This window comes from Pituophis catenifer, unplaced genomic scaffold (assembly GCF_029215685.1).
Source record: "Pituophis catenifer annectens isolate HBS135680 unplaced genomic scaffold, rPitCat1.0.hap2 SCAF_3, whole genome shotgun sequence".
NCBI classification, from domain to species: domain Eukaryota; kingdom Metazoa; phylum Chordata; class Lepidosauria; order Squamata; family Colubridae; genus Pituophis; species Pituophis catenifer.
Genome location: NW_027256883.1, coordinates 65,416,376 through 65,435,184, shown reverse-complemented (window position 1 = coordinate 65,435,184; position 18,809 = coordinate 65,416,376). Strand labels below are relative to the sequence as shown.

The 18,809-nt window shown below is 37.2% G+C and overlaps 1 protein-coding gene across 1 annotated transcript in view; it reads left to right on the top strand.

Moving 5' to 3' along the window:
* The window catches only part of CDKAL1 (CDKAL1 threonylcarbamoyladenosine tRNA methylthiotransferase), a 309,422-nt gene that overhangs the window by 110,008 nt on the left and 180,605 nt on the right, over positions 1–18,809 (top strand). The window contains exon 9 of the mRNA XM_070942475.1: positions 15,334–15,437. Coding sequence (XP_070798576.1) covers positions 15,334–15,437 — 104 coding nt within the window. The remainder of the gene's footprint in view (positions 1–15,333; positions 15,438–18,809) is intronic.

Sequence of the window (18,809 nt, the reverse complement as noted above, 5' to 3'; positions counted from 1 at the left end):
TTAGTTATCTCGGAGCAAGGTAGCTTCTTGCTCAAGAACGAGAGTTCCTGGTAGACCGAGAGTACAGCTGGGAGTGTGTTTACAAAAAAAAAAACAGCACATTTGCTTAGTCATCTCTTTTGGGCAGCCCTTGCCAGTCTGTTTTCCTTCTTTATTTGATAAACTGCCCTCATTTGCTGGCATATACTTAAATCTTCCACAAATTGGATTGTGTTTGATTCATTGTGCTACTTTCCAGAGTTTGAGAATAAATGGACCCATCCCCTCTTGTCTGATATTTGTATCGATTTAACTTTATTCCTAAAACATGTCAAAAGGGAGAAGAGAACCAGTTTTAATAGAGAAAAGCAAGCCCTTGGCTTCTATAAATAGAAATAAATTAAGCCAGACCTTTTGAAACCCACGTTCACTCTGGGTTGAAGAGGCTTGAGGACACTGAGAAGATGATTCCTCTTTGCTTGTCTAATCCTTACATATTGGTTACGTTGAACTCTCTTTGTACCTCCAACCAGACATTCTGGCAACAAGACAGCACACATAAAGTTTTGATGATCCAGGATGGCGGTAGGAATAACTGTTTACAAAACAGACTGTCAAAATAAAGAGGTAAAATATTGGGGTATGGATTAGGAGCATTCTTAAGCAAAAGGAAGGTAATTAGATGTTGGCAGTGTAAATAATAATTATTATATAGTTTCTTGATGTCTTGGCTGAATGATAGTAAAACATTCAAGTGAAACATTCAAGAGAACTTGAGTTACAAAAATAAATACACCTAAAATTAAGTTAGTTGCTCCTGGCCTGAAGTCAAAGTGGACCTTTTGCATGTAAAATCCAAAGTATGTCAGTGGAATCATTTTACAGTATAAGAATAACTTGAATGGAAGCTGAAAGTATAAAACAGCTGTTGCAATTGGGACCAGGACCAGGTTTGGATCTCGCACACAGGAAGATAAGCCCCTACTAGCTGTTGTTGGGCTTACAAGGAACTGCTTGCTGGAAAAGCCACATTGTTCCGTAAAAGTTGTGTGGGGTCCGCTTACTTTTCAGAATGCAAAATTTTAAATGGCTTTGGTGGGGGGTTTTCTTTAATGTTTATAGGATTAGTTTATATTAAAAATGTGAAATTAACCATTTTAAAAACCACAACGGGAAATGGTGCTGGATACAACACATTGTGATTATTTTATCTCACATGTATAAATGATTAGTAAAATAATTTTTAAGTTAAGTAGTATTCAAATGTGAGAGTAATTTTTAACCAGGCACAAAGAAATGGGTTCACTGAAGATTCACAGATATTTTAAAGGAAAAGCAAGATTCTCTTTCCAGAGAAAGCCATTTTATAAATCAGGACAGATGGCAGAGAAAGTAGAACAGTAGAAAGGAATAGCCAAAATTGACTTAAAATGGCTTAAATAGGCGTAAAATGGCAAGAGAGGCCATGAATCTCAGGTAGATACCATAGATAAATAGCAAATTATCTAACTTTATACAGTATATGCTTCTAGGTTCCCTAATCTGTTAGTTTCAGGTTTAAATCTTCCCTTATTAACCTGCTGGTCACATTTGCCTAACACAGTATTTCATAAAAATTTTCCTCTTAGGACCCCTCCTATTTTCAAAAATTATGGAGGACTACAAAAGAGATTTTGTTATTCAGGTTGCATTGATTTTTAGCATATTAAAAATTAAAAATGGCATATTTGTAAAATATTTATTGAATCATAAAAATAACAATTTAAAACCCACTGAATACTAACGTAAGTATTTTTCAGGAAAATGCCTATATTTTTAACAAATAAAAATAGTAATGAGAAGAGTAACATTTTAAAGTTTGTAAATAATTTCAATATTTGGCAAATAATATTGATTTTGTGAACCTCTGAGTGTCTTGGAAGATTCCCAGGGATCCTTAGACCACCTTTTAAGAATCACTTGTCTAATGGAACACAGATCTCTTCCTGACCTAGGAATAAGTTAAAATAGAAGGTAAACAAATTCTATCTTTTCACCCATCATCCGTCTTCTTCTTCTTCTTCTTCTTCTTCTTCTTCTTCTTCTTCTTCTTCTTCTTCTTCTTCTTCTTCTTCTTCTTCTTCTTCTTCTTCTTCTTCTTCCTCTTCCTCTTCCTCTTCCTCTTCCTCTTCCTCTTCCTCTTCTTCTTCTTCTTCTTCTTCTTCTTCTTCTTCTTTCCTCTCCTCCTCTTCTCCTCCTCATTCCTCCTCCTCCATTTAAATAAGCTCTCTTTCATGTATTCTCCCACCCAATTTCCACCATAACTTAATTCACCAAAGTGACCAGTGTCATCTGTTTACATTAGTATCATGAGTCAGAATTGAGTGGATTCAAGCAGCAGTGGGTTTCAATTTAGTTTGCTACCGGTTTGCTCGTGCATGTACGCATTTGTGTGCGCAACTCTTCTGCGCATGCGCAGAAGCATCCAGGCGGGTGAGCGGAGCCTTCCACTGCTGCCACTACCAGTTCTCCCAAACCAGGGTGAACTGGTAATAACCCACCACTGGATTCAAGTAATATGGTCTAATATACTGTAGTATATTAAAACACTGAAGCTGATTTTTTTTGTCCATTTTTATTCAAAACTTCATTGTAGTATTTTGCTATTTTTAGACTGTTGGCTGGAAAATAACACCCTAAAGCATTTTCTGAAATATATTTTGTGATTTATCTTACTAGTTGGAAGCTTGATTTGGCCAATTATATGCGTGTAAGAATATTTCTTCTCCATGTCCCAGGAGTAAATGTGAACATGTGTAAGCAATTATTTCTGGCAATTTTATCAGTAGGTGACCTGGGATGTTTCCAGGCTTAAGTAACTTAATAGAGAAATTGAAAATAGGCCAAGGTGTTTGAAAGCAGTTGGACAGGGGGTTTAGCAACTCCATGAAAAGATATGGCAAGACAGGTGCAAACAAAAAAATATCATAGTAATTCGATGTCAGGATCAATGGAGTAACTTTGAAGTTAATTTAAAAAAGTTATTTTTTTAAAAAAAATATTTTACATGCCTCACATTTGTCCTCCCAAGGACTGAAGTTAGTTATATATTACTTCATACTGATCTGTTCTGTCAATATTTATGCCAGATTTTCTATTCACTTATTCCTAAAAAGGCAGTTCTAAATTCAGAGTGGGGATGGCATTAGAGGACTGAAAATACAGTAAGATTTTTTTTTTAAAAGATTTGAAACTTAGATATTTGTTGTTCAAGGGAAAAAAAGGGTATCTCCCTGGATCTTTTCTGAGGCTGCTGACCAACTGTTTAATATGAGCAACTGGCTTGTTGGAACAGATTACTAGTTTAGGATTGGCTGGCTGGGATTAGATTTCTGGCTTCCTGCTCCTAATGCCAATAATGCATTTAGGGGAATGGCCTCGTCTCCTGTGCAGTACTTAATTTAAGTCTCACTTCCTCCACAGCAGGGGTCTCCAAACTTAGTAACTTTAAGACTTGTGGATTTCAGCTCCCAGAATTCTCTAGTCAGCTGGCTGGGGAATTCTGGGAATTGAAGTCCACAAGTCTTAAAAGTTGCCAAGTTTAGAGACCCCTGTTTCTACAGGAACCAAGCAAAAATTGAAAAGCAGAGTACCACACAACATTGTAAGCTTTTTGGAATATTTCTCTAATTGACTCGTGTCATGCTTCTAGAAAGATGGATTATAATCATTGTGGTAAGGACTGAAGTTGGTGAGTTAGGAACTAGTAGTTAAAGGTATCGAGGTTAGAGGATTATAATGTAAACATAAAAGATGCGCCCAAGGCCACCAAGTAAGTTGCCAGTCTTGAATCATGCCAAGTCTTTCTATATAGGCTCTGCTCATTGTGTTGTTGGGGATTCCCTACTTTGGTATTAAAGATATAATTAGCTTTTTATCATATTGATTTCCTTCACACAGCCATTTAAGAAGAAAGAATTACCCTATTCACTATTAATTGCACAGAAAGTCCTGTGATCTTTTTACTTGTATCTTTAAACCACACTGACAGTACATTTATTTTTGTCCTTTTCTGGAATATTCCCCTAATGGACCTCTGTCCTGTCATCACATCTTGGGTAGAGGAAGAAATTGTGATATAGTCTATTGTGAACTCTCAATGAAGGCCAGGGAGATTGCAATATTTGATTCCTTAGAAGATTTACCTAGATATTAAATATTTTCAAGAGTAAAAAGAAATAGAAATTCACCCCTTTCAGGCAGGAGAGAGGAATGGAAAGTCTTGAAAGGGAAAAGGTATCATCAACTACAGCAAAAGAAAACAGGGAAATAGAATACAATACCCTTCATTTTCCCCTAATCAGAAGAAGGTAGGAGAAAAGCATCTCCTTCTGATACCTCAGAATCAGAGGGAGAAGGGAATAGGAAAGATATACAGGCCAAAACCAGTAAGCTGGGAATCAGTTGTTCCTGGCTAGAAAGGTACATAATGTTAACATGTCTGAGCTGTCCAAGGCCACCATCTAAGTGATGGAGAGTACTCTAGACCCCAGATACCATAAGGCTCTCAATTCTTCTTACTATAGAAACCAGGCAAGTTGCGGGTAAAGATTCATTCTCCGAGCTTGTGATTCGGTTTCTGAAAGTTTTGTTACCAGGCTAGGTAACATCTTCAGCGGAGTTTAGGGGATGTCAGTGTCGGTATCCTGTTTATAAGGGCTTCAGGTGTGGGTGTGTCAAGTGAGGGTCTTGTGATAGGTCTTGTGATGGCTCATCAGTGAGTCTTGTGATGGACCTTGTGATAAGGAGAGTACCTCAGATCTGGGTCATTGGGAGGTGAACTACTGGTGTGTGTGTGTGTGTGTGTGTGTGTGTGTGTGTGTGTGTGTGTGAGCTTGGCCGTCCACAAGCAATTCCATCAACAGACACATTGACCTACAACCAGCCTACGAACCCCTCAGAATCCAAATCAACCGCACGGTCAACCAGAGACAGTACCAACCCTCAACCAACCCACACAATTCCCCCCCCCCGGCACCAGCAGTTCACCTCCGAATGACCCTGACCTGAGGTAATCACCTTATCATAAGACCCATCACAAGACTCACTGATGAGCCATCACAAGACCTATCACAAGACCCTCACTTGACACACCCACACCTGAAGCCCTTATAAACAGAACACTGACACTGACATCCTCTAAACTCTGCTGAAGATGTTACCTAGCCTGGTAGCAAAACGTTCGGAAACAATCCAACAAGTTTGGAGAATGAACCTCTACCCTCATCCTACACCTGAGCAACAGATATTTGCCACTATTGCAAAACCAGGCAAGTTGTTGCACCAAAGCACTGTTCTTGTTTGCAATAATGATTCTAGACTACCTAAGTCATATCTGGAAATCTTCCATCAAGTCTAGCCGTGAGCTGAATTCAGGATTAACTGTCTGGAGAGTGTGATTAAACCTTGATGTGGAGCCTAATAATTCAAGCTTGAAGCATGCTTTTTAAAGCACTACATGTTTTTCTGGAGTTATGCATGATTTCTCAAGAATATAATTGTTCAGCATACTTCTTCCCAGAAGAACTGTTTTTAGAATAGGCTTCAATATTTTTTTTTCCATATGAAACTGAATTGTAGATTTGCTAACCTCTTCTGGCTATTACTAATTTAGATTAAATCATAAAAACCAAGTTATCGGGAACACTTGTCTCGTTTTATTTTATAAAATATAACATTAGTAACTCACCTGTGTTATTAGTGTGCTACAGCCTGGAACCATTTCACATTATCACTGCTGTAGGAGAGACTAGTGCAAATTCTAGACATTTTCTCATTGATTGATTGATTGAGTGAGTGAGTGATTCGATTTATATGCCATCCTTTTCCGGAGACTCAGGGTGGCTTACAATGCGTTAAGCAATAGCCTTCATACTTTTGTATATACCTGCTTAGTAGGGCTTTCGGGGGCCACCTAAGCGGTGTTCTTTTTTATACAAAGTCAGCTTATTGCCCCCACAAACCGGGTCCTCATTTTACCTACCTTGAAAGTATGGAAGGCTGAGTCAACCTTGAGCCTGGTAAGGTAGTTTACTTTAATCGTCTTAGTGCTGTGTTTTTGATTACTTAGTGCTATTTTTTTGCCATCGCTTCCCCCTCACAATTCAGAAGCTGTGTTCTCACAAAGGCCACTAACATAAACCTTTTATGCAATTATTTGTTTGTTTGTTTGTTTAAAGCAAGCCTGATAGCTATCTTTGATTGTCTAAATTAAGCTTGCCAAACTTCTGCCCACTCACACAAAACTCTTTACCTCCCCCTCCCCCCCGGATGTTTTGACCAGTCTTAAAACAATACCTTTTATCCCAAGAACCTGTTACATGTTTCTGAAATCACTATAGCCTAATGTTTCCTGCGAGACTTCACCACTTTAACTGGCCCTTTTCCATAAGCCATTGAGGAAGTGAAAACAATGGGTCTTATCGCAGGCAAAAGTCTACCATTCAGCTGAGTTTTTTTGTAACGCTGTTATAGATGTCTCAGAGGCCTCCTTGTTTTACTAAGTGCGTTGCTCAACAACAAAAGTGTGGCTGATCATAGCTTTCTTTGTTTCATTATTAGCTTTCCAAATGCGTTTAAAACCCTTCTTGTACAGAACAATACAGATTCATTGCTTTACTATAGATGTGATTTTTTGATGTGACTTTTTTTCTAACCAATAGCATATCAAAAATGTAGGATTTTCTTAATTCAGGGAGAAAAAAAGGAATGGAGAAGGCTGAGAAAGAAAATACAAATAGAAAAAAGCTGGGCTTGAATAATTGTTTCATTCCAGGTACAATTTATAAATGCCACATTTATTCTGTGCCATAAATGATGCACCCTGTTTGTTCTTCGTGTAGATTGATCATCCTGAAACTGATTTTTTTTTAAAAAAATTACTATTCACCCCTCTCAGGTAACACCAATCATTAAAAGTTCTCATCCAAATAAATACAAGGTTGTTTGTTGAAAAAACAATTTGCTAAGGTGAGGAAATGGAGCGGTGTTTGACTAGGATTGTGAAGTTACAACATTTAGCTTCTACAAAGAAAGAAATCAATAAACAAAGCGGGGTGTTGATGGTGAAAGGAGACAGGTGAATTTTGAGAATGTCAGATAAAAGAGGAGAGGGGAGTATCAATAAAAGGAACAGGAAAAAAACGTATTCAAGAATGTCTTTTCAGCTTGTATATATGTGCAAAAAATAAAATAAAATAAGACAATCCTTGTCTTTGCTTATGTTGCAGTTCATATATTGACAGTTTGATCGAACTGAAACAAAACTTGAAACACCCAACTGTAATTTAGCAATCAGAAAAATGTGGTCTGCTTCTTCCCAGTTTCTGTTTTCTTTTTCCATTGAATCAACAGTATCTGAACTGGAACAACTGCATATACAGTATCTTAACAGCAAGATATGGCCTCTTGATCTATGCTGGAGCATATCGCAGTGGCATGCTAATCGTGTTTATCATCTCATTGAAATCTCCTGTATAGATTGATTATTCATCTAGATGCATAGTGGATTGCAGCTGGTAAATGTTCCATTCAGAGCTGGCCCCAACATGTTGTACTCTAGTTCTGCCAAGAAATGTATCCCTTAATTAGCATGCATGCATGTATGTAATTAACTTATATAGCCTTCCAAGTGATATGTGACTCAGGGCAGCATGCATAATATTAACAGTATATAACAACCTGAAAAACGTTATAAAAAATAATATACCAATGCATCAAACGTAATGCACAGAACTTATCGGCCATTCAGAGGAGACCTGATTAGGAAGCCAATTTGGAAAAGACCAAAACCAATTTTTGGTCTTCACAAACCAGTATAAATGGTTTATGGCAGGCAGGACATCTTTGGGTCAACTTTGCTAAAAGAAGCAGCTAAATAGGGCATTCCTTGTGTCCACAACTTCAACTAACCTAGGATATAGTCAAGGTGAGCAAATGTAGCTGATGTATCACCATTGTAAATCTGTCCTGACATTCTGTTGTGGAGTAACTGAATCAACTTCACAAATTTCCCTGAGCATCCATAATGTCTCAGGATGATCCAGAGAGCCTCCCTGTTTAAAGTGCAAACTGCTTTAGTCAAGACAGAGTAAAGAGGCTTATTCTGCTTGAAGCACTTCTCCTGGACTTGCCTCACAGCAAATAACATGTCTCCTATACTTCTTTGTGGTCGAAAGCCACCCTCTGTCTCTGAGAGTTCCGTTCCAAGATAATGAGAAGTCTGTTCAGGAAAATCCGGACAAAGATTTTGCTTGCAATGGACAGCAGTGAGATATCTCTGTAATTTCTGAAGTCTGATTTGCTTCCCTTATTTTTATAGAAAGCAGCAATGAGAACATCATGGAAGTCATCAGACATCTGTGGACCAAATGTCTTCCAAGATATCTTGAAAGGTCTATAAAGTGTTTGAGTTCTAGTGCTTTGTAGATCTTAGCAGGAATGTTATCCTGTCCAGTTGCTTTCTATGAGGTCATCTGTGATATCAATTTCCTGATCTCATCATTAGAGAGAGGCAAGTCTAGGACAGCCAAGACACAGAGCTGAGGAATCTGCTGAAATACATCATGGTCAGTTGGATAACCCATGAAGCAGGGGTGAAATCCAGCAGGTTCTGACAGATTCTGGAGAACCAGTAGCGGAAATTTTGAGTAGTTCGGAGAACTGGCAAATCCCACCTCTGTCTGGCCCCACAGTAGGCTGGGAATGGAGATTTTGCAATATCCTTCTCCCAGGAGTGGGGAGGGAATGGGGATTTTGCAGTATCCTTCTGCTGCCCGCCCACCAAGCCCTGCCCACAGAACCGGTAGTAAAAAAAAATTGAATTTCACCACTGCCATGAAGTAAGTTGGGAAAATGTTCAGCACAATGGTTTTCAGTCCTTCGTGATCTTTGATTAGGCTTGACTCATCAATGATAGCAAAGGAGAGCACCTTGATTTAGAAGGACCATGAATTGACTTTGTGGTGCTGAAGAACTCTCTGGTGGCATGCATGACTCTGCACTGGTCGACCTTCCTCTGCCACTACTCATCCTGCATTTCTTGCAAGTTTGCCTGTGTTTTAGATTGCTGGTGCTTAAACCTGTCTTTCTTTGAGACAGATGATGGATCGATCTACCAGTTTGCATAGGCCTTGTTCTTGGCCTACAGGGCTGCTGAAATGATTTTGTGGTTTTTATCAAACCAGCCTTTTGCATCAAGCACAGTCTGTGCGGTGACACCTTTAAACTGCATCCACTTTCCAGAGCAGGTTCCTGCAAGTGGTAAATTGCCGGTGAGTTTTTCATTAAGTAGAACTTGGAAGTATTGTCCTTTGTCTAGGTCTTGTAATCTGCCATTGTTTCTGACCGTCCTTGGTTTCTTACAATGTAAAGGGGCTGTGTGTAGGTTGAGAACCAACTGGACTAGCCTAGGATCTGTCCAGCACTCAACATCTCACATGGCACGGTTGATGATATCTTTTAAGATGTCATCATTTAAATAAATAACTCTAAAATATTGTATGATGCAAATAATAACATAATATATAATGTTAATGTAAATAAATAATGCTGAAAAAAAGACAATGCCAATCAATGATGCAGCGGAGTGACTCCCAATTTGCTAACTAGCAGGCTGAAAGCCAAGTGAAATAGAGAGGTTTTCCCTCCCAATGGAATACCACAAAAGGGATGAGGCAACCCATACGTGAAAGTATATTCACTGGGTGGATTCAGCCAGGGCAGGCCTCCTCTCCTCTCCTCTCCTCTCCTCTCCTCTCCTCTCCTCTCCTCTCCTCTCCTCTCCTCTCCTCTGTGCCCTTCATTTAAAGCATGTTGAGCTTCCTTTTCTGATCCACAGTGTTACAAATTCTTGTAAAAAGTCAATACCTCTGTTAATATAGTTTTATATATATAATAATTATATCTATATATAAAAGTATATAATAATATAATAATATATAATAATAATATAATTATTAAGTAATAAGCAATATATATTTTAAATATATATTGTTTATTACTTAAACTACAGTAGCAATAATATCAACAATTTTATTATTTTAAATTTAGGGTTGCCAGGTCTGCTTCCAAAAAATAGCGGACGGGGGGGGGGGTTAAGTAGTAAAAAAAATAAAAAAAATTTACAATTAAATTATACATTTTCTTACAAACATTTTAACACGCCATTTTAGGTCAGTCGACACAAGCTACAATACATTTTAAAAATGTGAACTGTACATAATTTTATAATATATTTTTATTTTAATTTTAATTTTTTTTAATTTGATTTATATTAATCTCATCATTAATTTTTTCGGAGAATCGAGTTCAATGGATATTCGATCTTTGTCTCATTCTAACTTATGAAAAAAAAGACAAAACGCGATTCTCCTATCCTTATTCTCTTAGACTGTACAGCTTTAGATTACGCACCATTTCATCATAAAGCTTTTGAATAAAAAAAATGTCCACTATTTTGTGAAAAAAAATAGTGAACATAATGTGAAAAAAGCGGACTGTCCGCTCAAATAGTGGACACCTGGCAACCCTATAAAATTGTTTTTTAAACTTTTAATTCCAATGTATGTTCTGAATTGTAAGCCACTCAGAGTCATTTACTGAAACAGGTGGCTATAAAAAAAGTTGAACAATCAAATAAATAAATAAATGTTACATTTTCAAATGAATTTTTTTTTTGGAAAAATGTGGAACAGTAAAGAGGCAGGGAAGTAGCTGTTACAGTACCATATGTGATCTAAGGCTACTTCAAGCAATTGGTCCCCTCAACAATAGAAATAAAAGGAGAACTTTGTAGAGCCTAAAATTATAAACACAAATGCCAAGGATAGATTTTTTTTTTTTATCACTAGCAGAAATTGTTACTCCAGAAGAACCTCACTGTTTAATATGTTCTTGCTGTATCAGGCTGGAAAATGAAAACCTTTTGTAATTATTTTCAGTTCAGCATCCTTATAGGTTTTGTTGGAAGAAATGTCCATCTGGGTTCAGTTCCAAATGGGGAAAAAGACACTGGATTCATGGGAGTTGCTTGGAAAGAAGGTTTATTGATGAACAGGATCACATGGCTTGAGATCCTGGGCAAAAAAAGAGCAGAGATGCTGAGAGTGCCTGGGTTTTTTATGCCCTCTGTTGGGCTTTGAATTTGAGCTTGTGTTCTGATTGGTTGTCAGACTCCCATGGGTCCATGCAGGGGTAACTTTGTAGGTTGTTTTTTGAGTCCCAGGTTTAGTTGATTCTTGCTGGGTGATGATGTAATGAAAGGGCTTTGGGATTCCTATTATGGCTCTGCCTGAAAGAGGTAGGTCTTTGTTATGTAGAATAGACTGGCCCAGGCATTAATGGCCCATTGGCAAAGGTGTGTGTGTGGGGGGGAGTTTCTGCCTCCCTTTTAGGGGAAATATTCTGCCCTTTTAATATTTCCTAAAATATCTCATTTTCCTAGGAGAGGGGTGGGTGCTAACTTCCTACAGTTTAATATGTGCATTTGGTTGATAAATGTTTCCAAGAAGGCCTACATTTTTTTCTGAAAGACACAAAAAGTAGAGATAGATAGAAGAGATTATTGTTCTGCTTATTTCTGCAGATGTACATTATAATGGAACTCCCATTTTGGTATGAAATGGATGAATGGATGCAAATTATTTTATATAGTGATTATTAGGCTCCATTACCGATTTTCATGACAATGAAACAAAATGTTAAAAGTACTTTCTAATTGCAGCTGGATTTCTTCTCAATCCCTTTAAAGGTTTTTTGGCTGGTCTCTTAGAGTTTGCTCCATAAATCTAAAAAATTGGATTTGGGTATTAGATACTAATAATTCATTCATGCCAGTTTTAAATACATCTTATTCACATGACCTGATATCTTTTATAGCTTCAAGCTGCCAAATAACTATTTATGTCTCATCTTGAGCACTTGATGGCGTTGTTATGTTAAAATGTTGAGAAAATTTCATAAGATTTAGACTTTACAATTGATTTGTGTTGCTATCAGAACGTCAGTCATGAAAAGAATGCTAAATTTCTGAATATTATTCTGTTATGAACACTGAATCAAAAGTCTAATAATAAAATTGAGTGATTTTGTGGTATTTTTCCCTTCTTAGTAGTTTCCTGCAATCAGGATCCTTTTTTTTTTCGGATCAACCAAGTGTTAATCAATTGATTGTGACAGGAATTGGCAGACTGGCTTGTCACCTAAGCCTGACATTGTGGGCCCAGCAAGGGTGATTGGCCTGAAGTCACCCAGCTGGCTTTGTGCCTAAGGAGGGACTAGAATTCCCAATCCTCTGATCTCTAGTCTGGTACCTTAACCACTAGACCAAACTGGCTCTTTTATTACATTTAATATTGTAAACATTAATTTAATAATTAATTCAATTAATAATTAATGCAATCACTGAAGTACTAAATATTTAACAAACTGACTCTTTTTAATAGTTATTATATTTGTAATAAATATAATAAGCATAATTAATTATTGGGAAATCCATTTCTCAGTAATCATATTAAGAATTATATTAAGCCCTGGGCAGAATAGTCATTGTAAGATTTGTACATTAAAAATACATGGTTTTTATCCAGATCTCAAAAAACTTGGTGTTCATAGTATATTATCTGTTTTCAGGAGTTTTACATAATTTGCAATGAAACCAAGAAGTTACTTTGTGAACTCTTGTAAGAATATCATGGTTTGAACCAATCCAAGATTCTCAGTATAACATTCAGTGCTAAGATTTACATTTTTCTAAATTTTTAACATTAATGAGTAAGTTGGCCTCAATGATGTAAGGGTTCCTTTTTCAACATCATGAAATCTGTGAACTTTAGAAACTTAAAATAGTAACTGCAGCATTTATTTGTTTAGTCATTTAAAGTGAGTTATGGAATGGCATAATTAAGTAAATGATGTTACACGTTTTTATGGTAATGAACAGGGATGACCAGATATCATCATTAAAAGAGGTAATCAAGACCTGGACAAAGCTACTGACAAGATTGTTGTGTCCACTTATCTTCCATAGTGTGTAGGAGCTCTATCATAAACCCAGAATACTTGATCACGTAGCAGTATTAAATTTCTGGGCCTAGAGAATTTTTTTTGCTTGATCTAGAATCAGACCTACTGCTATAACAGTGTCATAACAGTGCATGGAGGAGACTTCACCGGTTATACAATTTGTATTAGTATTTGCTGTTTCCAAACTGCATGTTAACTAGGTTCCCTGCATAAAATTAAAAGGCAGGAAACACAACAGAAGGCAGGAAGTCTTATGAGTTATAGCGCAACATGAAATATGTAGGCCTTTGAGGTGGATATATCTTCCTAGAACAGAATAGTTTGTGGCTAAGAAAGTTGAAGAGTGAGCTTCTTACCGTTGCTACATTCCTTAGCTTAATGGCTGTGACTGAAATGATCATCTTTTCGCTGTGGTCAGCTTCCTGCGACAGAGAGGGAACCCTCTTCTGAAGTTGGAATTTGGAATTAAGATTCTCATAACACCTTCGTTTTACAGTTTCATGCTTCTCTTCGTTCTTCTTATCCCTTTTGGACTCGTCCTGGCTTCCGCAACTGCCTTCCTAACAATAACGTTTGCATTTGAACAACATTGATGATTATTTGAATTACTATTATGCATTTGAATTACTATGATGATAATCTCCAAAGCACCTGAAGGCAGGAGAAGAAGCAGTGGATGGAAACTAGTCAAGGAGCAAATCAACTTAGAATTAATGAGATATTTCCTGACAGAACAATTAATCAGTGGAACAATTTGCCTCCAGAAGTTGTGGGTGTTTGAACACTGAAGGTTTTTAAGAAGAGATTGAACAACCATTTGTCTGAAATAGTATAGGGTGTCCTGCTTGAGCCAAGGGGTTGGACTAGAAGACCTCCAAGGTCCCTTCCAACTCTGTTTTTCTATTGTTCTGTTATTTCCTTTTAGAATAGGGTTGCTGAGTAATGGTTTGATGATGATTTGGAGGACAACTTCCAGCAGAAAAGCCCACTTGTGCCTTGGCTTCTGAAAGAAAGGAACCAGGAGGACTTTGCCCTACTTCTTTTAACATTACAAGTACAAAGAGGTAGAATTGAGAGCATTTAATTAGCAATAGTCAATATTTCATTTGGCAATAATCAACTGCTATGTGAGCAGCTGATTGAGACAACAAAGCTGAGCCCAGCAATGGACAACTATGGCAATTTTACCACTGTGGACTTCAGCTCCCAGAATTCCTGAGCCAGCATGGTTGAAGTTGCTGTAGTAAAGTTGCTATAGTTGCCCACCCCTGGTTGAGCCAATCCTATATCCATAATGCTTTCAAGGTACGGAAGAAAACAGACCAGGTAAAACATCAATCAGAACTGTGAAAATAAACGTTTCTGTTTTGCATGATCATATCCCCATTATGCCAGTCAACTATGATAATTAATAATGATAATGAAACTGGGCTGGAAACAAAATACTCCAAAACAATTCATCTTTAAGCAGCGAGGAATAATGTACCTCTTGCCGTTTCACTGCCTCTTATTTGCTCATTTCCTTCTTATAAGACCTATGCTCCTGTTAGACTTCAGTGATTCATCTTCACTATTTTCTAATTTTATTAAAGCACATAACATAAACGTTTTGACACTTGAAATTTCTAAGCATATTTTTAAAGCTATAGGATTGGTGCTTGTTGGTAAGAATTAAGTGGGCATTGGAAGTTCATTTAAATTGAAGATACTTTATTTTTGTCTACACAGTATGTCAAAATTCTATTTTTAGCATCTACTACTTGTTCTGCCTCATACAGTACTTAAGATCCTTAGGCAGTTGACCATACATATTTAACATTGACTAATTATGAGTTAATATCCCATGTAATAAATTGTTTAAAGAAATTAAAAATATTTATCTTAGCTTTACTATTGTTATTATATTTTTACTCCAAGTCTGGAATCATCTGATCTGGGAGGCAAAAATCTAGATGGCCACTAGACCTACATAGACAAAAAAAATGTTAACTTCGGCTGCTATTCAGTGATTGATCTGATTTTTGCAGCTCTGGGCTAAATTTAAATTATCCACCATGCAAGCAAATGTTTGAATAGCACAAAGATGACAAAAGTTTACACAATTATTAAGAAAATGATTTTTGAGAGGCAATATATGCCCTGATTTTGAAAGGATCAATTTGTCAGTAATGTGCTGTTGTGTATAACTACAATAGCTGTCTATAAATACATTTTGAAGAGCAAAGCAACAGGTCTCATAATCTGAATTTGTGTGGATGTATTCGTAAAATAATATATATGCTTTTTCTCCAGGTGTCTGAATGCATGTACTTATTGCAAAACTAAGCATGCCCGAGGGGAATTAGCAAGTTATTCTATTGAAGAACTGGTAAACAGAGGCAAACAGTCCTTTGAAGGTAGGTTTTATTTGTTTAATTTTGTATTCTAAGCATGCAAGTTGTTTTACTTTTCAAAACATCTACTAATGTGATATACTGTAATTTAATCTATCGCAGAATATATAAATAGTGTACTAAATGCACCAGAATTTACTTTAAAAAGCCCAACTATATATAGGTTTAACTAATAAATTATCTTTTTTATCTGTGTATTTTTTTCAAACCTGGAAAATTATATGTATTCATATACTGTACTACTGAAACTCTCATGGTGTTTACCTGTTTCTCTGTTTGTACTCTCAAGTTAGGCCAAATCGTGCTTTGTACTGCAATAGTATTTGAATCAAGGCGTCTAAAATGTGCTAACTGAAGGATGCGTAAAAAATCTGGGACCCATTACTTTTGTGAAATTAAATTTCCAAAATGTTCAGACTACTTTTATTCACAAAGCTGCTTTAATGTTACTATGGTTGTATTATTGTAATTTCTAATGCTCCTTGCCAGCTTCTCACAAGCAAAGTCAGTGGGGAAGCCAGCAGGAAGTCGGAAGTCACTCCCACTGCTTTTTTGTCCACCCATGATTTTTAGGTAACTATTAACTTATTATTGAAATTCATTTGCCACGACAATTATTTTTCTATGTATAATGTATAATAAGATCATCTCTTCTCAGATGATCCTGGGATCATCCACCATCGAAGTGAAAATTTAGCCTAAAATTCAGCCTAAAATGTAATGTTTATTCTGGTCATATTGGACTATGCTACTTTCTTCTCAGAGGATGATCTAACAGGTTACAGGGTTGTCTAGTGTTATTTATTTTCAACTACAGGTAGTTAGCAACTTACATCCAGGGCTGAAATCTACTTACCTTCCCTACTGGTTCAGAAGTGCGTGCTCTGCGCGCGCGCATATCACATGCAATTTTGGACCCTCTGCGCATGTTGTGGCCCATCAGCGGCCTGTGCAGCTAGTAGCTGATTCCGACAGCAAGGAGGCAGGTGTGGTGCTGCTCCAGCAGCCTGTGCAGCTGGCACTCGAGTCAGACAATGAGGAGGCTGGAGAAGATGTGGTGCCAGAGGTGGGGATTCAGCCAGGGCCTTCAGAACCTCCAGAAGCTCCTATAAGTGAAGAGGAAGAAGAGAAGGAGCCTCTTCTCGATGCATGGGCGCGCAGAGGTGCCAAAAGGCAGGAGTGGCTCCTCAGGAGAAGGTCTCCTCGAGAGTAAGGCTTGGGGCTAATTGGCCACTCCCTTAGCTTATTTAAGGAAGGACGACGACTGAGGCAATTTGCAGGGAACAACTTCGTTCACTCTCCTTCGTGTCTTGATTTTAGTTCTCTTATCAGTTTCCTGCAAATTGCTTCTGGGGTTTCTGCGAACCATAGTAAGATTACGATTATTTATTCTTTGGATTCTTGTAGGCTGTTAAGAAAGTTAATTCTTTCAAACAGCCTTTGTTTGAAAAAGACTGATTTAATTTAGTAAACTAAGGTTTGTACAGACTTCGTGTGTGCTGCGTTCTTTGGGGTCCGTAGCTGGGGCAGAACAGCGCATGCGTAGAGGGTCAGAAACAGATTACTTCCTGGTTAATACCAGGAAGTAAAGACGTCCGGGAAGGTGGGCGGAGCTTCACGCTGCTACCGCTACTGGTTTGCCAAACCATGCATGCCGCTGCTACCGGTTCTCCCAAACCGGTGCAAACTGGTAGTATTTCACTCCTGCTTATACCTATTTGTTTAACAATAGTTCAAAGTTACGACAGCCCTGAAAAAAGTGAGTTATGACCTGTTCTCAAAGCTTTGATTATTGCACCACCCCTATGGCCACATAATCGCAATTTGGGCATGAGAACTGGCTCCCATTTACAACTGATTATAGTGTCCTGTGGCCACGTGATTGCAATTCTCATCTTCCCAGTTAGTGTCTGATAAGGAATGTCAATTGAGGAAGTTGGATTAATTTAAATGACCACATGATGCCACTAAACGACTGTGGTGTTTACTTAATGACCATGGTAAAGTGGTTTGAATTCAAAACCAGTGAACACATTACTTAGCAACTGAAATTCCAGCCCCGATTGTGGATGTAAGTCGAGGAGTACTTGTATTCCATGTATCAATGAATGGCTTTCAGTCCAAGAACTCTTTTTGACACAATCATGATAATCTCTATTGTCAGAAGTTGGAATGCTATGCTTTGGGTTACTGGATTGGGAGTTGTATTATCAGGCATCTGTACTTTCATGGGTAAAAGAATGGATAAACTTGAGGCATAGAAGATTACTACTACTGGAGGGCCATGATCTTCAATTAGGGTGGCATGCCTTTCTATGGTATGGAAGGAGTGCAGTACACAGATATTTTCAAAGACACTATGTGAGGAATGCTTTACTTTTAGTATGGGAAAAAATTAAATCACAAAACTATAGGAAAATACCTATAGTCTGGCTTTCTACAATGGAAGCATTGATACATCCAAATGTTGTTAACTTGGAAAAAATTGTATCCTACAAAGACATTTTAAATGAGAAAGGGGAATTTAAAACCAGACAGGAACTACAAAACCAAGGGGTGGATTTAGCTTGGTGGCCACACCTGCAAATACATTCGAGATATGAGAAAGATGCGAAAACATGGGGTTTCGATAAAGAACCATCAACACTTTATAAGATATTATTAGGGAGAGATGAAAAACTGATAAGAAAACTATATAATTACCAACTAAGCTTTAAAATGGAAGATGAACAAGTAAAAGAAACAATGATAGTAAGGACAAAAAACTTTGGCTATATTATAGAACTAGATAAATGGCAAAAACTCTGGGATAGAAATTACAAACTGACAATGGCTACTGCATATATGGAAAATCTTTATAAAATGTTTTATAGGTGGCGTTTGCCACCGACAAGATTAGCAAAAATGTTTAAAAATATGTCCGCCAAATGTTGGAAATGTAATCAGACCCCAGGTACTTATTATCATATGCGGTGGCCATGTATGAAAGCAAGAAAATGTTGGACAAAAATTCATACATGACTGGAAAAGATGATTAAACAGCACGTAGATTTAAAGCCAGAAATATTTTTGTTAGGTATAATACTAGATAATACTATCATAAGTATCATAATACTATTATAATACTATCATAAGTTATGATAAAGGGACTATATACTTAACGCTACATGTATTGACAGCAGCGAAAATTGTATTTGCACAATATTGGAAAAATGAGAACACTCCACCAGATGAAAACATAATCTGGAAAATATTGGACTGTGCAGAGATAGATAGATTGACATTGCAAATAAAAGATAAAGGAGATACAGAGTACTATTCAATGTGAAATAGGTTTTATCAATGGTTAGAGATAAGAGATAGAAGTTAGATGAA